The sequence below is a fragment of the Enhydra lutris genome, unplaced genomic scaffold (genome assembly GCF_002288905.1).
Source record: "Enhydra lutris kenyoni isolate GAN:26980312 unplaced genomic scaffold, ASM228890v2 scaffoldscaffold42, whole genome shotgun sequence".
Classification (NCBI taxonomy): Eukaryota; Metazoa; Chordata; class Mammalia; order Carnivora; family Mustelidae; genus Enhydra; species Enhydra lutris.
The window spans coordinates 5,627,863-5,646,446 of NW_019154126.1; the positions used below are offsets into that span (position 1 = coordinate 5,627,863).

At 38.4% G+C, this 18,584-nt stretch overlaps 1 protein-coding gene across 1 annotated transcript in view; it reads right to left on the reverse strand.

The window, feature by feature from the left end:
* LOC111155577 (MAM and LDL receptor class A domain containing 1) overlaps positions 1-18,584 on the reverse strand; it is a 757,926-nt gene that overhangs the window by 329,672 nt on the left and 409,670 nt on the right. Inside the window, exons 27-28 of the mRNA XM_022515825.1 lie at positions 9,378-9,623; positions 7,660-7,817 (exon numbers count right to left, since the gene is read on the reverse strand). Coding sequence (XP_022371533.1) covers positions 7,660-7,817; positions 9,378-9,623 — 404 coding nt within the window. The remainder of the gene's footprint in view (positions 1-7,659; positions 7,818-9,377; positions 9,624-18,584) is intronic.

Below are 18,584 nucleotides of genomic sequence, written 5' to 3' on the forward strand. Positions count from 1 at the left end.
TAGCAGAACTCTAAATGAGAAATCAGAAAAAAAAAAACAAAACCACAAAAAACAACTGGATTCATATTCTTTTCTTAAATACCATGTGAGCTGGGGCAAGAAATATAACCTCCTAATCTTAGCCCCTTCATCTGTAAACGAATAGTTTAAATTAAACAAATTACCGGCGACCCCATCTGCTCTCAAATTCTCTGAACCACTAGGCAAGATAAAACAATGAACTAATTTAGTAATGGTCTTTCAGCGTAACTAGGTTGCTATAATCAGGAGTCTCCTGAAATACATTATTTTTCTCCACTTCTGTTTTGAATAAATTATTTTTTTTTTTTCTATCACAACAGTATAACAGCCCTGAATGCCTTCGGTCAAATATGTTAAAATTCCCTACAGCACACAGTCATCTTGATTAAAATATCAACAGTTTATTACAGATGGAGTGGTTCCAAAAAAACAATAATGCTCTTCCGGTAGCAGGTGTTCCTGAATTTTATTCAAATGGCTAGCTGAAAAGATGCAAAAGTTCTTTGTTTCCTAATGAGGCTAGACAGACTTTAACCCAAGAAAACCAATCGTCAAACACCAGTAAATTTAAAAACCCCTTTGAATTCTTCATCGCGTACTAAAATCTACATATTACTCATCGTTGATTAACCCCATCATAAAACAAGTCACTATATAAATAGGTAAAATTAAATATATTTGTAAAACCAAGTTGACTTTTATGTAATGCAACTCTGTTCCACCCGAGTACTTGTTTCATTTTTTCGCTTTAAATCTTAGATGGTCTGAAAAGCAATATATTTGGTGAGAAATTAATGCTGAATGTAAATGAGTAAAAGTAAAAGGTAAGTAGAAATGATAAATGTTATCAAGAATGAGTATACTATTTAAAAAAAAAAAAAGAATCACTAAATTCAGAAAAAGACTCAGCCAATGTATTTTAATTTAAATTACCAACATCCAACTTTCCTCCATAGAAAGACAGAAACAAAACTGATTACGTAATATTCTAATCTTAACTTTTTAATCACCTGAGTTCAAGTCTGAGCTCATCCACTTTCTTACAACCTTTAACTTAAGTCCCTCTGAGTTTTGACTGACTCACCATAAACGAAGGGAACAAAATCACAGAGATCCCAACTAGTCCCCATGCACTAAGTCCTAGTCACAAATTGGTTTGGCCCAAGAAATGAGTTATCGTTATATCCTTCTATGTACTAAATTATTCATTTCATTTAAGAAATTCAGTTATATTTTAAAAAGTTATTTCTCTTGAAAAATTCATTGTGTGTGTATGTGTGTATATTTTTTACACATATAACTAAAGCAAACTTGAAGGAAAGAAAAATTAATTTCTCAATAAAATATTTTCCCATCTTCTTGTAATTCACCCATCACTTCAAGACACAAACATTACATTTGCTCCAAACACATCACTTTAGTGAAAATGAGTTCTCATGTGACTGTAAGCAAGAAATATAGAAGAAAAATATAATATACAGAATAAGTAAAATTGCACCATTCTTTACTAATTGTTTCCTAAACAAATAGCATTGCTTTCCTGGTATTTTCCTAAATTCACACCTTTATCACAGGAGTAGTTTAAGGACCATACATACCCATGCTAAGAACTATTACTCCTTTTGTTTTCCTAAAAAAGAAAATATTCCATGATTTCATCCCATGAAAATGGATCTCACTAAAATAGAATCTGCATTTCATTAAAAAAGCAGAACTTTTTAACATCAGTGGAAAAATTCCTGGTAAGAACATAAGGATTCAAAGTCCCAGTCTGTCACTTAACTGGTTATGTAGCCATAGGATGGGCAGGTTATTTCTATGAGACCCCTTGGCCCACCTTCAGTGAAATAGGGCTCACATTCTTTAACTCAGAGGGCTGTGCTAAGAATTACAGGAAATTGTATTAAGAGTTGATGTATCTACTATTGTGGCTGTGATGTGTAATCAATACTGTCCTTTAAAATTATAGTGTCATTAAACGATTGCTTAATGGTTGTGTGCCTTTTGCATCCGATTGCATGTATACATTTCAGAGTTAAGATTACAAATTTTCCAAATCAGACTTTTCATTGAATTAAAATTGACATACATTATTATATTAGTTTCAGGTGTATAGCATACTGATTTGATATTTTTACATATTATGGAATGATCACCTGGAGAGGACTAGTTACCATCTGTTAGTTTACAAACTTTCTACAATGTTATTGACTGTATTCCCTATGTTGTACATTACATGCCCACGAGTTATTTATTTTATAATTGGAAGTTTATACCTCTTGATCCCCTCTGCCTATTTCAACTGTCTCCTGACCCCCTCCCCTCTAGCAACCACCAGTTTGTTGTCTGTATCTATGAGTCCATCTTTCTCTTTGGTTTTGTTTAGTTGCTTTATAGATTCTACACATAAGTGAAATCATATGGTACTTGTCTTTCTCTGACTTACTCACTTAGCACAATGCCCTCAAGGTGTATCTGTGTTGTTGCAAATGCCACGATTTCATCCCCCCCCCCTTTTTTATGGCTGAACAACATTCTGTTATATAAATATAACCACATCTTCTTTAACATCTATCTCTCAACAGACACTTAGGTTACTGCCCTATCTTGGCTATGGTAAGTAATGCTGCCATCAACACAGGCATGCATATATATATTTTTCCAATCATGGTTTTTGCTTTCTTTGTATAAATACCCATAAGTGGAATTGCTGCATCATATGGTAGTTCTATTTTTAATTTTTTTAGGAAAACTTCATACTGTTTTCCAGTGGCTGCACCAGTTTGCACTCCCACCGACCGTGCATGAGGGCTCCCACATCCTCACCAAGACTTGTTATTTCTTGTGTTTTTGATAAAAGCCATTCTGACAGGTCTGAGGTGACAGCTCACTGAAATTTTGATAAGGCAGCATATAGAAGAATCTTGCTTTTCATATCCATTGAGCCACACTCTGTCTTTTGATTGTAGACTGGTTCACTTACACTTCAAGTAATTAAGTATGGACTTACTGTCATCTTGTTAATTGCTTTCTGGCTATTTTTGTTACTCACCTCTGTTCTTTTCTTGGTTTGTTCCTTTGTGTTTATTTTCTTTACATTTAGATTCCTTTGTCTTTTACTTTTGTGTTCTTAACTCTAAGTTTTTTATTTGTGGTTACTGTAAGGTTCACATACAAGACATATTTAACAGTCTCCTTTAAGTTGGCAGTAAGTTAATTTTGAACATATTCCAAAGCTTTATATTTTTACTCCCCTCCTCTGCATTTTATATCTTTGATGACACATTTTACATCTTTTTGTGTTATTTATCCCTTAACTAATTATTGCAGTTTTAGCTAATTTTACTACTTTTGTCTTTTACCTTTTATACTCGCTTTGTAAGGTGTAAATCAGTATCTTGATGACTTGTCTTTTCCAGTTCGGTTTTCAACTTCATGTGTTTTCCTACTAGCATTTGTGCCTTTCTCTTTTTAGCTTAGATGACCCCCTTTAACATTCCCTATGTGTATGGTCGGGTTCAGTGGTGATGAACTATACTTTAGCTTCTGCTTCCGGGAAAACTCTTAATCTTGTCTTCAACTCTGAATGGGTTGGGAGTCTTCCCTTCAGCACTTTGCATCTATTGTGCAGTGCACAACCTTCTGACCTGTAACCTTCCTGCTGAGAAACCTGCGGGTAACCTTATAATGGTTCCCTTTCATACAGTGTGTTGCTTTTCTCTGGCTTTTAATATCTTCTCCTTATTATTAATTCTTACCGTTTTAATTATAATGTGTCTCAGTGTGTTTCTCTTTGGGTTCATCTTTTCTCTTTTTTCAAAAAATTTATTTGTTTGTTTGTTTATTTGAGAGAGAGAGCAGAGGGAGGAACAGAAGGAGAGAATCTTCAAGCAGACTTCCCGCTGAGTGTGGGAGCCTGATGTGGGGCTCGATCCCACATCCCATGAGATCACGACTGAACCCAAACCAAGAGCTTGTCGCTCAACTGACTGAGCCACCCAGGCCTCCCTGGGTTCCCCTTGTCTGGAACTCTCTGGGTTTTCTGGACTTGGATATTTGTTTCCTTCCCGGAATTAGGAAAAGTTTTCTGCCATCATTTCTTCGAGAATTTTTCTGGCCCTTCCTCCTCTCCTCCTTCTGGGACTCCTATCATGAAAATGTTATTCTGCTTCATACTGTCCTGGAGGTCCCTTAAGGCGTCCTGTCTTTTTGAAAATTCTTTTTTGCTTTCATTTTCCTGCTGTGATTGGGTGTTTTCCATTGCTCTCTTTCTGGTTCACTGACTCATGCTTCTATTCCATCCGTTCTGCTGTTGAACCCCTACAGTGTTATTTCTCAGTGCCGTTTTAACTTCTGCTCGGTTATTTTCTTCTATTTTTCTATCTCTTTGTTGAAATTCCTGCTGTGTTCATCCGTTCTTCCACCAAGATCAGTGAACATCTTTATGGCCATTACTATGAATTCTTTATTAAGGGTGTTGCTTATCTCAGTTTCATTAAGGTCTTTCTCTGAGAATTTCCCTTATTGTTTGGTTTGGAATAAACTTTTCTCTCTGCTCATTTTGTTTCTCTTTATTTCTCTCTCTATATTGGGTGAAATGGCTACCCGTCTTGGTCTTGAAAGGATGGTCTTATGGAGGAGTTGTTGCATGGGATCCAGAAGCACCACCTCCCTTGGCCACCAGAACCAGGCACTCTATGGACTGCATGACTATGCTGGCTCAGAGCCACAGCTGCTGTGCAGGGAGATCGGGGCTTACATCGCTGACCCATCTCAGTTGTGCACAGGGTGGCTGGGGTCCAGGGCATTCATCTGTCCGGGTTGTGCCTTGACTACTGCATGGGGAAGATGGGTTCCTGGTACGTGCCTGGCCTTGCTGCAGCTCTGAAATGTACAGGGTGAGTGGAACATGGGGTGCTTCCCCCAGTCTGGTTATATGACGGGGAGGGCGGACCATGCCCTCTGTGCGTTAGCTAGAGAGAGGGCACCGAAAATGGCACCCATGTTCTGTCACCAGGGAGTTAGGATGATTGGCAAAAATGGCAGGCACCAGCCCTGGATAAAATCCTCACACGTTCTCGCTTCCCTGGCAGTCATATTAAAATTAGTAAACGGATCTCCCCTGCTTATGGTCTAGGTACTTTTCAGTCTGTTCCTCTTGTGCTAGATCTCAGTGTGAGTGGGTTTGCAGTGAGCCTTCTTCAAGTGGGGTATATGTTCCCTACAGTTCGATGTTTCTCCTGGTCTTCATCCCCATTTATTTTTAAAATCAGATATTTAGCAGGCTCATCTTTCTGGTGCTAGCACTCAAGGTCAGAGTGCCTGACGTGGGGAACAAGCTCTTTACTCCCTGAGGGAGATTCCAAATTTTGGGGATCCCTCCCATTGTGGGATCACTGCATCTGTGGTAGAGTTCCAGGAAGGATGTGTCTCTGCTTCTCCTGTCCTTCTCAAAGTCTCTTCTGTCTTTTGTTCTGGAAATGCTAGTCGTCTAGTTCTCAGGGGTTTTTGTTTGTTTACAGAGGAAAATTACATATGTAGATATAAATCTGTTGTATATAAAGGAAGGGGTTGTCTTTAGGGTCTTCCTAAGCTTGAACCACCACCCCTGCTTCCCCAGACTAGAATTTATTGTTGTGCATGTTACCCATAACAGTCATTCCTTCATAAGGACTGTCCCAAAAAGGGATGCCTTGAGCCTGGCCGTGAGCTCAAGGAGGACATCTCTCCTTTCCTGCAGTCCCTTCTCTGAAGAGCTCAGAGGGACATAAAGACTAAAACTTCAAGGTCTTGCTCTCACAATTTTATGACCTACCTGTTGAATAGAATACATATAATTGAACCTTTAGTGAGAAAGAAGATTTCTGGAGCTATGAGGGACACTCTGAGAAGGAGTAATCGTGGTGGGCAAAAGTGGTCAAGGAAAGTTTTGTGAAAAGCTGAATTTGCCAGATTGTGTTAGCTTTGGTAGGCGGCAAAAGAGGGAAACACAGAAGGAGACTTTCCTGAGAACAGACAGGGGAGACTGAGCCAGAGGCAACACATGCATAAATTGAGACCATTTCAAAAGGAAGAGGTAGAGAAAGAAAAGGCAGAATCCCTGCCCCTATTGTGTTTGCCATCTGGCTAGGAAGCTTTCAACTTAATGAGCAGGTTAAAACCCAGCATGGTTCCACACAGAGAGCAGCCTAAGAAGTACTTTGTAATGATGATCAAAAATACTTACCATATTAATTACCAAAAAAAAAATGACTGCCCTAAAGATCCTGAATGTAAAATCAATATACACGACGAAAGATTTCTCTTTTGAGCAAGTGTTACTGTGTTTTAAAAAATATGGTAGGAAGATAGTTCCTTAAAAATGCTGTGAAATGCCCATAGAAATCCGTTGGAGGAACCACAGGAGTTCAACCTGACTTCACAGGAAGACTTACCTCGCAAGATAGCTTCATTTTACATTTCACAGTAATAAAAAGTTTGTTACTGAGATGTAAGATTAAAGGTGAACATGAGGGGAGCAAATACCAACAGTGAAACCCACAGAGGGGTACAAAGTCCTTCACATGCAAAATCCTTCACTGTGTCACCAAGCGTCATGCTCAGTAATGTACAAGCAAAAGACTCTTGTGAGAACTTCCAGCACTACAGTTAGGCTTCTCTATTTAGATAGAAGCATAATTCACTGTGGTATTTGCTGCATGTATCTTATCAGCATTTCTGATTATAGAAGAATCCAAAATTATGAAGTTACCTCAGGTTTCGGATAAAACACGGACTATGCAGCCATCATTGCGTCAGACATCAGAGCCCTGTGGCACTCTAGTTAGGCATTCTCCGATGGCATTAGGCCACTCCAGGCAAGCTCATGTGTGAAAAAACAGCAGTGGCCTCAACAGCATGTTTCTAAAATCAGCTTTCTTGGAATTCTAACCAAATTCTCTAAATGAACACACACACACACACACACACACACACACGCAAACTCATCTCCTTTTTCCTGCTGTTTTAACTTGTCAAAGAATAGAGGTATATGAACCAAGTCCTATTAATATTAATATATACTTTGCTATTTTGCTCCCTGAACACTGTCACTTTGTTATACTAAATTAAAGCCCTGACAGAAACATCCAATTAATTTCTCTAAGAAAATGCATTATTGTGTCATAGTTAATAAGCAGTTCAATGTAATCCCACCTTGATCATTCTTCTGACCGGTTCAGTCCGTGGCAAGGTATGGTTAGAACCCAAATGTCTAATATTAGTTCCCTTCGTGATTGCTCACACAGGAGTTAAAAATGGATACTCATTCTCCCTTAAGATGTACAGATAATCGAATCTCTTTTACTGGGAAGGAAATGCCGAGATGGCAAGGAGAAATCTGAGTCTTCGACTAAATGTTATCATAAAAGGAATCTCTGGGATTCAGTCATAACCACAGAGTCTGATGTTGAGCTCCAAGCTAGTTCCCATGCCCTGCTTATCAAACCCCCCAGAGCATCTGAACCCCAAATAGAAGTGCCCCATGATGAAAGAAGCGTCCTCTGGTCAAGGTAGCTGAATTGTGAACACTCCCTTTGGCCAGAGGCTGCCTGTAGGAACCTTCGCTAAGCTGAGAGGCATCAGGGACAAGGATCCTACCTTAATGAGGACCTGAATGGAGCCTGTTGCTTTTGCAGATATGAAATACCAGAAGCTTAGGGTGCAGGCAGTGCTGGATTCTTGCCACACAGCACTCCTGAGGTGTGCTTCTTCGCCCCGAAGGACCACCGGAGTGGCCTCCAGGTACAAGAAGTGCCCTAGGAAGGAGGACAGCATTCAGATACGACAGAAACAATGAGGGGATTATTTTAGCTTTTCCATCTTAGTTAGGGGTTTTAACTATAGTTCATAGAATATGAGCTGCCAAAGGCATTTGCATTTGAAACAGAAAGAAAATCGAATAGCCTTGCTTCTAGCTCACGGACAGAACAATTTCCAACTGTCTGTGCTTTGAGCAAAGTACCTCACAGTATGCAGATTAACTGATGTGACAGGATATATACGTGACTGAGTCAACAACATAGTTACAGATATCATTTAACAGACTCGCTATACCTTCCAGTTCTTGTAAAACAATGCAAAGATATTATCTATGAAAAATAAAGGAATTACAATGTACTTCCAAAAATGCAGTCATCTACTGAGAGCAAAAATAAAATGCTGAGAATCTTATATGTTACATGGAAGACCCTGAGTTTTATATTTATGTATCCAAATATTTGAAACATTTTTTACATGTACAGCGGAGTGTCTGCATGGAGCTCAGAACTTCCTTTCTCTGGTGTGGTCAGTTTGGCTTGGAGGGTTTTGCTATATCATAGGCATGAGGAGTTGCTACTCTTAGACACCTTCTTTCCTATTCTGAAGCTTCCAGGAATTCAGGGTCCTTGCTTTACTGCTGACATCCTTTGTCCTTTGACCAAGGAGTCTGAGACTAGACCTCATCTACTCACTGCAAAAATGAGGCATTCTAACACATCTGACAGGTGTGACCTTATAGTTAATTTGCACGTTACCATCTACAGCTTCCAAACCTGCTTTCCCTTCACACGTATCATCTCGTTTCTCTAATCCCTGCTTGGGACACAGGGAAAACTGGATTCTCTCCATTTCTGGATGAGAAATTTGAGAATCTGAAAAGCTACAGGACATGTGAATGATCCAATGAGTGGCAGAAGTCAGGGTTATTAATTATAAAGATGAGTCATTGAGGAAAGGTGCCCAATGGCAGCATACATTATCATCTATCTACAACGATCAGAACAATACTAAACTTTGGTTACTCCCTGTTATGTGTTGAATTGTGTCTCCCCGCCCAACCCCACAAAAATGGTGAAGTCCTAATTCCAGTCCCTATGAAAATGACCTTATTTGGACCTTTGTGGACGATCAAATTAAAACGAAATTATCAGGGTAGGCCCTTGTCCGGTAATGAAAAGGGTAAATTTGGACACAGAGACAGACATGCATAGAGAGAAGACAATGTAAAGAGAGAACGCCACCTATAAGCCAAGTAATGTGTGAGACCACCAGAAGCTCGGAGAGAGGCATGGAATAGGCGACTCTCCCTGACAGCCCTCAAAAGGAACCAGTTCTGCTGACAACTTGATTTTGCTCATCTACGTTCTAGCACTGTGAGAAAATGTCTGTGGTTTACATCTCTGGTACTTTGTGATGGCAGCCCCAGGAGACAAACACACTCGTCAAACGTTGGACTCGCCTGCCATGACCCCACACTAGTCTCTCCGGAGCTCTCCAGTAGCTATCCAGGAGGACAACAAGATGACAACACTGTGACTATGATGAGGAAAACCTACCGTTTTTGTTTCCAAGTGTGTGGTCCTCGGGAGGTCGTAGGCTCTGATGAGAGCCAACTCCCAAAGCCCAATCAGAGTTTTCAGCCAGGGAGTTTTGCCAGCCACACCAGCCTTTCTCAAAAGTACAGGAGGTACCACATTCATTTTCATCCGTGTCATCTCCACAGTCATCTACAAAATTACAGATTTGCTCTGGTTTATAACATTTGCCATTTTGACATTCCCGATAGCCACGGGGGCAGGAACCTAGAAAACAGAAAATAAACGAAGATGAGGAAACACTACTAACTCATCACTGAGCTTAAAAGCTAGTAAGAGTGATTTACTTTAACATATAAAGAAACATGGTGTTCTTAGGAGTATGAGTTATCTGACACCAATCTCTTCTCTCCTGATCCTGTCCAGTGCTCTGGCCAACAGATCGCTTACTAGGATTATTCAAAATGAAAAAAAAAAAAAAAAAAATCAAGTATCATCTTATTGATCTAGGAAAGTACCCCAAGTCTCCTCAAATACAGCATTTCCTGCAAGCTAAGTTCAAGGATATAAATTAGATCTGAAAGCCAGTGAGGCTGTCCATTTTTTATCCTGAAACAAAATCTTTAGGATACTAAGAGCATATGTATTATGGTGTATTTGGAAGCACATTCCATTACCACCCATGCATTTCAATATTTATCAGAAACCAAATACATACATATATGTGTGTGTGTGTGTGTGTGTGTGTGTGTGTGTGTGTGTATTTGGTACTTCCAAAGAAGCAGGGATATGAATATATAAGTAATATTCAACTTTATAACAGATTTTTCTCTAAAAAGCATATATGTCAATTGCCTAGAATTTTAGAAATAATTTCCCTACAAAGAAATGTCAACAATAGTTTTATTTTTTGCTGATTTTTCTTTTCCTCCAGAAAGCTTAAAATAAAGAGCAATGTTTCCGAAGACCTGAGTTTGAACCCTGGTATTGATCCTCCTCAGCTATGAGACTTGCATCATCCTATCCTTGATGAGTTTAGTTTCTCTATCTAAAAAAATTAAAAAGAATAGTACAACCTACAGAAGTTAAGCTAATTAGAGATACTACTCTTGCTATCCCCAGTTCCTAGAACAGAGCTTGCCCATTAGTAGGTGATCAGAAAATACTAGTCAAATACATGAATGAGTGAAATACAGTGTTCTGGGAATGGTAAACCAGTTCAGTGTGTATGCTTAAGATATTATAATTATCCTGCTCCAATATTACAATAGGGTGTAACACCAGGGTAACAATATTTTAGTAGAAGAAGTCATTCAAAGATCCAACTTAGGATTATCCACTCCTCAGTTGCTGTGACTCTACAGTATCAGAAATTTTCTCCCTTTCTGTCTTCCCCATCCGGTATGTACAGAAACTGATAATGCCTCCCTATTTTATTTCTGTGTGGTAGCTTCAATGGCCTGAGGTTGTCTGGGAGCTAAGGACAGGTGTGGATTGGATCTGGGGGGTGATACAGGGATTCACTAGATGGTGTTCTGGTTGCTGAAAACTGCTGACAAAATCTCATAAAGAAGCTTTCATGTCCTGGATCAGTCCCATATTTTAGAAAATAGACGGCTAAGAGGGAAGCAGTGGGAGGACATGGATGGGATGCCATGTAGAAACCACTGGGGAGAAGACTAGTGTTCTGAAGGCTTCTAGCCATTTTGTGTGCTAAGCTGTTTCTGGACTGTTTGTTCAAAATTGCCTAATTAAATGGCCTTTACACTTGCAAAGCCTTTGAAAATAAGTTTCAACCATGCATTCTGCCTCTAACAAAACTTTCTTGTCCGGGTTAATTGCTAACATTTTCCTTTCTTGCAGCGTGGGATTAAACTATTTTTATTTCTGACCAGTTCAGTTTTAGCAGATTGGGGGTAAGACAAAAGGCCTTTAATGTTTCATTCACAGAGCCTGACTCAGAATCATAACATTAAAGCAATTCTGAACTACACAGAAATGAAGAGCATGTCCATTATCCCTCATTTATAAATGAAAAATAAATGATTATAGATGTTAAGCAACTTGATGATTTTTTAAGAGTAGAGATGCAATTTGGACCCAGGTCTATTGTCTTCTGAACTTTTTTTTTTTTTTTTTTTTTTTTTTTAAATCTATTGAAAAAAAGAAGAGCAGTGATCCAGGTCAACTACCACCAAGCCAGACCACCAAGAAACAAAAATGGTAGTGTTGACTACCAGATGCATTATTGCTCATGGGACTGTTGAGAACCTGTAAAATTACTAGATCATTTAATTTTACACAAGTTGGCACTTGTATTGATTCTGTCAATTCCAACTTGTTTGGGGAGTAAAAACAAAACTGGTTCTTAAGATGCTGTTCTCCAAAGATAAACCATAAGAAACTCTTAATCCCACAAAACAAACTGAGGATTGCCGGGGGTAGGAGGGTGGGGAGAGGGTGTTTGGGTTATGGACATTGGGCAAGGTATGTGGTATGGTGAGTGCTGTGAAGTGTGTAAATCTGGCGATTCACAGACCTGTACCCTGAGGGCTAATAACACATTATATGTTAATAAAAAATTAAAAAAAATTTAAAAATTAAATTATATCTCTAAGGAGGTCACTTAGACGGTACCAATAAAAAGAGAAGTGCCTTTAAAAAAAAAAAAAAGATGCTTTTCTCCAAAGAGACTGCATCAAACCAAAATTTAATTCTTTTGAAACAAGAAAGTAATTTGAACATGCTTCTAAATGGAAACACATCACAGATCCCAATATATTATACAATAGATATAGCCAGTATTTTAGAATAATCATAATTTTTAAAAATTTCTAAAACATATGTAGCTACGTAATTCAAAAAAACATAACAATTTAAATATTACATTAGATTATTTTGAACAGAAAGCCCTTCACATTAATAAAAACAATTTCATTGCTATCATGCGTTCCTACCCATAAAACATTTTGCCAAATATCAAGGAAAATTATCAACAATGTTGATAGTGTTATTTACCTATCTCCAAATTATTTCCCATGTCTGTTGTTCTGTCCAAAGAAACCAGCTACTAAGGGGGAGGGTGTATATATTTAAGTGATTCTGATATTAAAGCTTTTATGACATTATTATCACTTTGATTTTTAGTAAAAAATATATTATTCAAATTAGACAGAGCCCTTCTTCCTGGGCAGTTTATTTTTGCAAAAAGGAACAAATGATGAAAGTGAAAAACCTCCAATGCAAAAAAATCTTGGAAACATCTGAAGCTTAACTTACTGGAATGAAAACTGATTCTTTGCCTCCAAACTCTTCCAGGGAAGAGCCTTCCTCAACTGTGTTTATGGCAACTCTATAACCCCAGCTACTCGGAGGAAAAACAAATCTTAGAAGGAGCTCAGTGTGGTAGGGTCTAGCTCCACGTTTTGATGTCTGACTGGAGTGCTGACGGTGCTTCCTTTGTGTTCCACATCCAGAAACCCAGCACAATAGCCCAGGTGCTCCCCTTACTGGCAGGCAGTTCAAACCTTATCTGTGCACGGAAATTCTCACCCCAGTCCCACCATCCAACCACCAGAAAACTCCGAATCAATTTCCTTTCCTTGTTCTCTAAAACTGCCTTTGGACATGCCTTGGAACTACCCTGTTGTCCCAGAAGGCCTCATTATGTGAGTAATGGACATTTTCAACCCTTTGAGTGTACAATCAATATTGTCAGTCTTAGCATCCAAACAAATTTTGGCCGAAGGTGGGCCAATCCTCAGTTCCAAGGTGGGCACATTTGTGTGTGTATAAAACTTTTTATTTCATAACATATATAATTTTTCACTGTTACTATTTTGGTCTAAGAAACATCATTTTATGTGATTTTATTATAATGCTTTCCTTTCTGATTTCTGTGCCTTACCCTTGGCCCCTATGGTCCATTAAACAAAATAAAACCATGTGGTATTTTAACATAATTGGATATCACTCCTCTATCTCAAATTCTATTGATATTTAAATATTATTCCCCATTACAAGGAGCCAGATCTCTGAGAAAATAGTCTGTTTGAAACTAAGAACAAAGAATTTCAAGATGAACCTAGATTTTTTTTTTTTTGTACCAGAAAATAATAAAAGTGCTCAAAAAATTATAGCATTATGATGAAAGGCTTAAGGGGGCAGCTTTTAGAGAAATTTACTGGCCAAATCAGAGACAACTTGAGTATCAAAATAAGTAATAGGAAGACTTTTGCTCCCAGCATATACACAGCAGGAAACAGTAATAAAGCATGAAATTATCCTTTAGCAATAAACAACTAGAAACGTAGGCAAAGTATATACAAGTGTTTTTAGACACTGAACATCAGGAAATACAGGTTTGTGATCCCTTAGAGAAATGAAGAAAGGCATACCCTATGATCACCCCTAGATTTCTGTATGGAGGCACTTTCTGGACTATAACTCCAATAGGATAAGCCCAGCATTAAATGGAGTCACACACTGTAGAGGCGATAGTATGGGACAGCTGGAATTTTCAAGGTTGGGTGGTGGGGGAAAGAGTGCTATACAGAGAAGGAGATCCAGAGATATGCCTAAGTCTTTGTTTAAATTCTAGTTTTTATATTTGTAGGATAAAAATCCAAAAAGAGAGACTGAGAACAACTTCTAAGAGACTAATAACTAGGAGTTATATGCTGAAAAATTGCCAGAGTTCACAGAGGGCCACATATCTTTGAGTTTCTATCAGCCAGACTATGGAGTCCTTGGTGAATACACAGGGCGTTCATTAGGAAATCTAGAAGGGTACAATTTAGTATGGGCCAAAGTAACTCTAGAAGGAAGTAGAATCTAGACCGTGGATTGGATTGGCAATCTATCATCTTAGGACCAAATCTGGCCTACCACCTGTTTAAGTAAATAATGTTTTACTGGGACTTAGCCATGCCCACTTGTTTACACATTATCTATGGTTACTTTTACACTAAAATGGCAGTTATGTAGTTGCAATCAAGACCATGTGGCCTGCAAAGCTGAACATACTCACTCACTGAACATATTCTTTTAATCTCAACTTGTTTTTATACTAGATTACTTTAAAAACTAAAGTTTCCTGAGTTCAAGAAAAAAAAATACAGAGGAAAATTTGCAAAGAGGCAAGTGATAAGGAAATACAAACTTCCAGTCATAAATAAAATAAATCACAGGGATGGAAAGTGCCGCATAGGGAATATAATCAGCAATACTGTAATAACTTTATAAGGTGACTACAGCTATTGTGGCGAGCATTTTGCAACATATGTCATGGTTAAATCACTGTTGTCACCCCAAAATAATGTAATATAGTATGTTTAACTATACTTCAAGAAATTAATATCAAAAATTAATTTTTATATTAATCAAAAATTAAAATATTTTATATAATCAAAAATTAATATCAAAAAGTTGCAGACTTCTATCTTAAATCTGTCTTTTAAAAAACTTAAACATAAACCTCAAAAGGACCAGACAGAACTGTTAGCAACTTCAGCGCCTCTAGAACAAAGTTCAATGCTTTTTAAAGGAATATATCAAGCTTTAACACTTAGCAACAGGAATTCACAATTCCAGCATCAAATTAAAAATTACTAGTATGTGGGCACCTGGGTAGCTCAGTCAGTTAAGCCTCTGCCTTCACCTCACATCATGATCCCGGGGTTCTGGGATAGAGCCCCACGTCAGACTCATGGGAGTCTGCTTCTCTCTCTCCCTCTACCTCTCCCCCAGCTTGTGTTCTCTCTCCCTTTCTGTATCTCTCAAATAAATAAATAAAATCTTAAAAAAAAAGAAAAAAAAACATTAGGGCTTTGGGTAGATTATTTTGGGGAGGGTTAAAGAAAGTGGAATTTTGATCCAGATTGGGTGCTTTCAGGAAGGAGAAATAATTACATGATTGTCTCTCTTAATGATTCTTACCTAACAAAGGGATGACTAGAATAGGCTAAAGTCATAATGGGTTGGAAACACTCCTATGAGTCAAGATATGAAGATGTCTGGTCCTTTATTTTTTGGCCAAGCTAATGGTCGTGTTTGGCCTGTGTTCAGTCACGATTACAAAGTGATCTTGTTTTTCTTGATCCATGGTTCCAGAGTGGCTTTGTCAGATGTTGACACTCTGTGAAATTGTTTATGTCCAACAAGAGAACCACCAGCTCAGAGCAACACCAAAGCCTAAATGATATAGTACCAGGCCAGGTCCCAGATGCCATGGGCTACTTTTCTTTTTCTCATTTTGCAGTTCTACTTATGTGGCAAGAGAGTTCCGAGGAGCAGCCAACCCTTTTAAGGGATGTAAGGATAGAAAACAAAACCCTTATGGTTCTTCTTGGGTTTTTTATAGTAAGTTAAAAAAAAAAAATGGTAGACCAGTTGCTTTGGGAGACCCTGAAACATTCTGAATGTGCTTCATATTTGTTATTTTTTTAAGCTTCTTGATGTCTCCCCTTAGTAATCTAAAGCAAAGACTTGAAAATGTGAAGGTGTTGTGGCATCTACTTTACTGTTAGCACAAAAGGAGGTAACACGTGGAAAGAAATTCCATAAAATAGATGACAGTAGCCTGAAGGAATGGACAAAGAAAACAGGTAGAGGAATTGTGGTTTGTGTTAAGAAAGCAAGGAAAACATGGAAAGGACTCTAGGAGGAAGAGAAGTGCCTAAGCTTTGAGAAGAAGGCCCATCATGGTTCCAAAGTGGCTAACTACTGCAGTCTGTCAGAGACTTTTGTTCAAAAACCAGCAGCTTCTCTGTTTTTAGGCTTCTTGGGCCGTGGGCTGAGCCCTCGACTGAGAACAAAGTGCAAATTGGCTCAAATACTGTTCTGGCAGCTTCCTTCTTCTTCATTCCAATCAAATGTTCAAAATGTGTGAAGAACACTTCCTAGAGCCTTGCTCAGCATGACAAAAATTTACACTAAATTGCCACACATGTTCATTCAAAAAGATATTTCCAGAAAGAATAGTTTATTCCTCAGTTTTTTAGTTACCCAGTTTAAATACTTAACCATTAAGAAATACTATGCTAGGGGCACCTGGGTGGCTCAGTGGGTTAAGCCTCTGCCTTCGGCTCAGGTCATGATCTCAGGGTCCTGGGATCAAGCCCCGCATCGGGCTCTCTGCTTGGCAGGGAGCCTGCTTCCCCCTCTCTCTCTGCCTGCCTCTCTGCCTACTTGTGATCTCTCTCTCTCTCTGTCAGATAGATAAATAAAATCTTAAAAAAAAAAAAAAATGCTATGCTAACATTACATGCTAATATTCAAACGGTTCTAATCCTTTGCTAGAAAAGCACTCAAACAAGAAATCCAAAGCTACTTTTTAAAAATAAATATTCCTTCATGATTCTTACGTGAAAGAAACTGCTGACATCTTGGTGGCAAACAAATTGTATACCTTGAGTTTCTAGTGTATCACATTTAAGAAGGTAATGAGCTTGATCATTTAAAATCATCATTTTCTGAAGTTTCAAATTCATCTATCAGGAATAACATGAAGACAGTCCAAGGAATTATTTCTGCTGTCAGGAAATGTAAAATACAGTAATATTTTATTGTTTTCCAGTGTACTTGATAGAGGCTATGAATATTTAGGGAGAATTGGTTTTAAGATATCACAAATGAAGCCACTACCATGAGACAGAGAACTAGAGCTAAAAGTATGACCTAGGGATAAATCTCCAGATAAAATCTCTTCAGGAAAATTTTATTTTATACTTTTACGCAGTCAAATTTGTCATTCTTTCCTTTAATGATTTTTGACAATGCAATATTAAAATTCTTCCATATTTTTTTTAAGATTTTATTTATTTATTTGACAGAGAGATCACAAACAGGCAGAGCAGCAGGCAGAGAGAGAGGGGGAAGCAGGCTCCCTACTGAGCAGAGAGCCCAATGTGGGGCTCGATCCCAGGACCCTGAGACCATGATCTGAGTCGAAGGCAGAGGCTCAACCCACTGAGCCACCCAGGTGCCCTGCCATATTTTTTTTCTAATACTATATGATTGCTGTATAATTTCATTTTAAGAAATATTTAAATATTTTAAACCTTTGAAATTTACTTTGGCATACAGAATAAAAGAATATTCTTAAAGTAAGAAAAAGGAACACACATGCACAACATACACACATGCTGGTGTGTGTGTGTTTTAAGATTTATTTATTCATTCTGGAAGGAGAGAGAGGATGAGCAGGAGGGGCAGAGGGAGATGGAGAGAGAAATTTATTCATATACTGCACTGAGCACGGAGCCCAATGTGGGGCTCGATCCCACAACCCTGAGACCACAACCCAAGCTGAAACCAAGAATTGGACACTTAACAGCCTGTGCCATCCAGATGCCCCTGTGCTGGTGTGTTTAGTGAATGTCTTTGGAAAGAGACATAAGAAATTAGCAGTACCTCTGGAAATAGAAAACAAAGAAGTCAGAAGAAAATATTTTTCTTTAATCCAGCTCATTTTTTATAATACTGTGTATATTTAAATAAATGTTTGCTTTATTTAAGAATAACATGCCAGGGGCACCTGGGTGGCTCAGTGGGTTAAGCCTCTGCCTTCGGCTCAGGTCATGATCCCCGGGTCCTGGGATCAAGCCCTACATCGGGCTCTCTGCTCAGCAGGGAGCCTGCTTCCCCCCCCTCTCTCTGCCTGCTGCTCTACCTACTTGTGATCTCTGTCTGTCAAATAAATAAATAAAATCTTTAAAAAAACAACAGCAACAACAACAACATGCCAGGACATCTATCTAGGATAAAGAAAGGATTCAAGTAGTCGTTCTAGTTGGGGAATCCAAAATAGCTAACACTCCTCTAATGAGTATTAACCTGGACTGAGGGACAAGAATGTTGACAGTTTTCTGGACATCATGGTTTATGGCAAATGGAAGACTGAACTCTCTTCATTCCAGGTGGCTGTGGACAAAATGCTGAAGTTAAGGAAGAACCAAGTTCCAGTTTGGACAAGTAGATATACAGAATGAAATGCTCTATGAAATATAGAAAGATCTATACTACATTTATATAGTGGAGTATGAACTACAAAAGGCAGAATAAATAGGGAAGGAAGGTAGTGGAAAAGAATTCAAAAGAAATCCCGTAGTCATCATTGATCCCTGCTCCTCCTTCATTTCCTATATTCAACCAACCACTAACACTGTCCCATTTTATTTTCTCAATTTTTCTTGAACCACGCACTTCTCCAGGGACATTCGGGTCTCT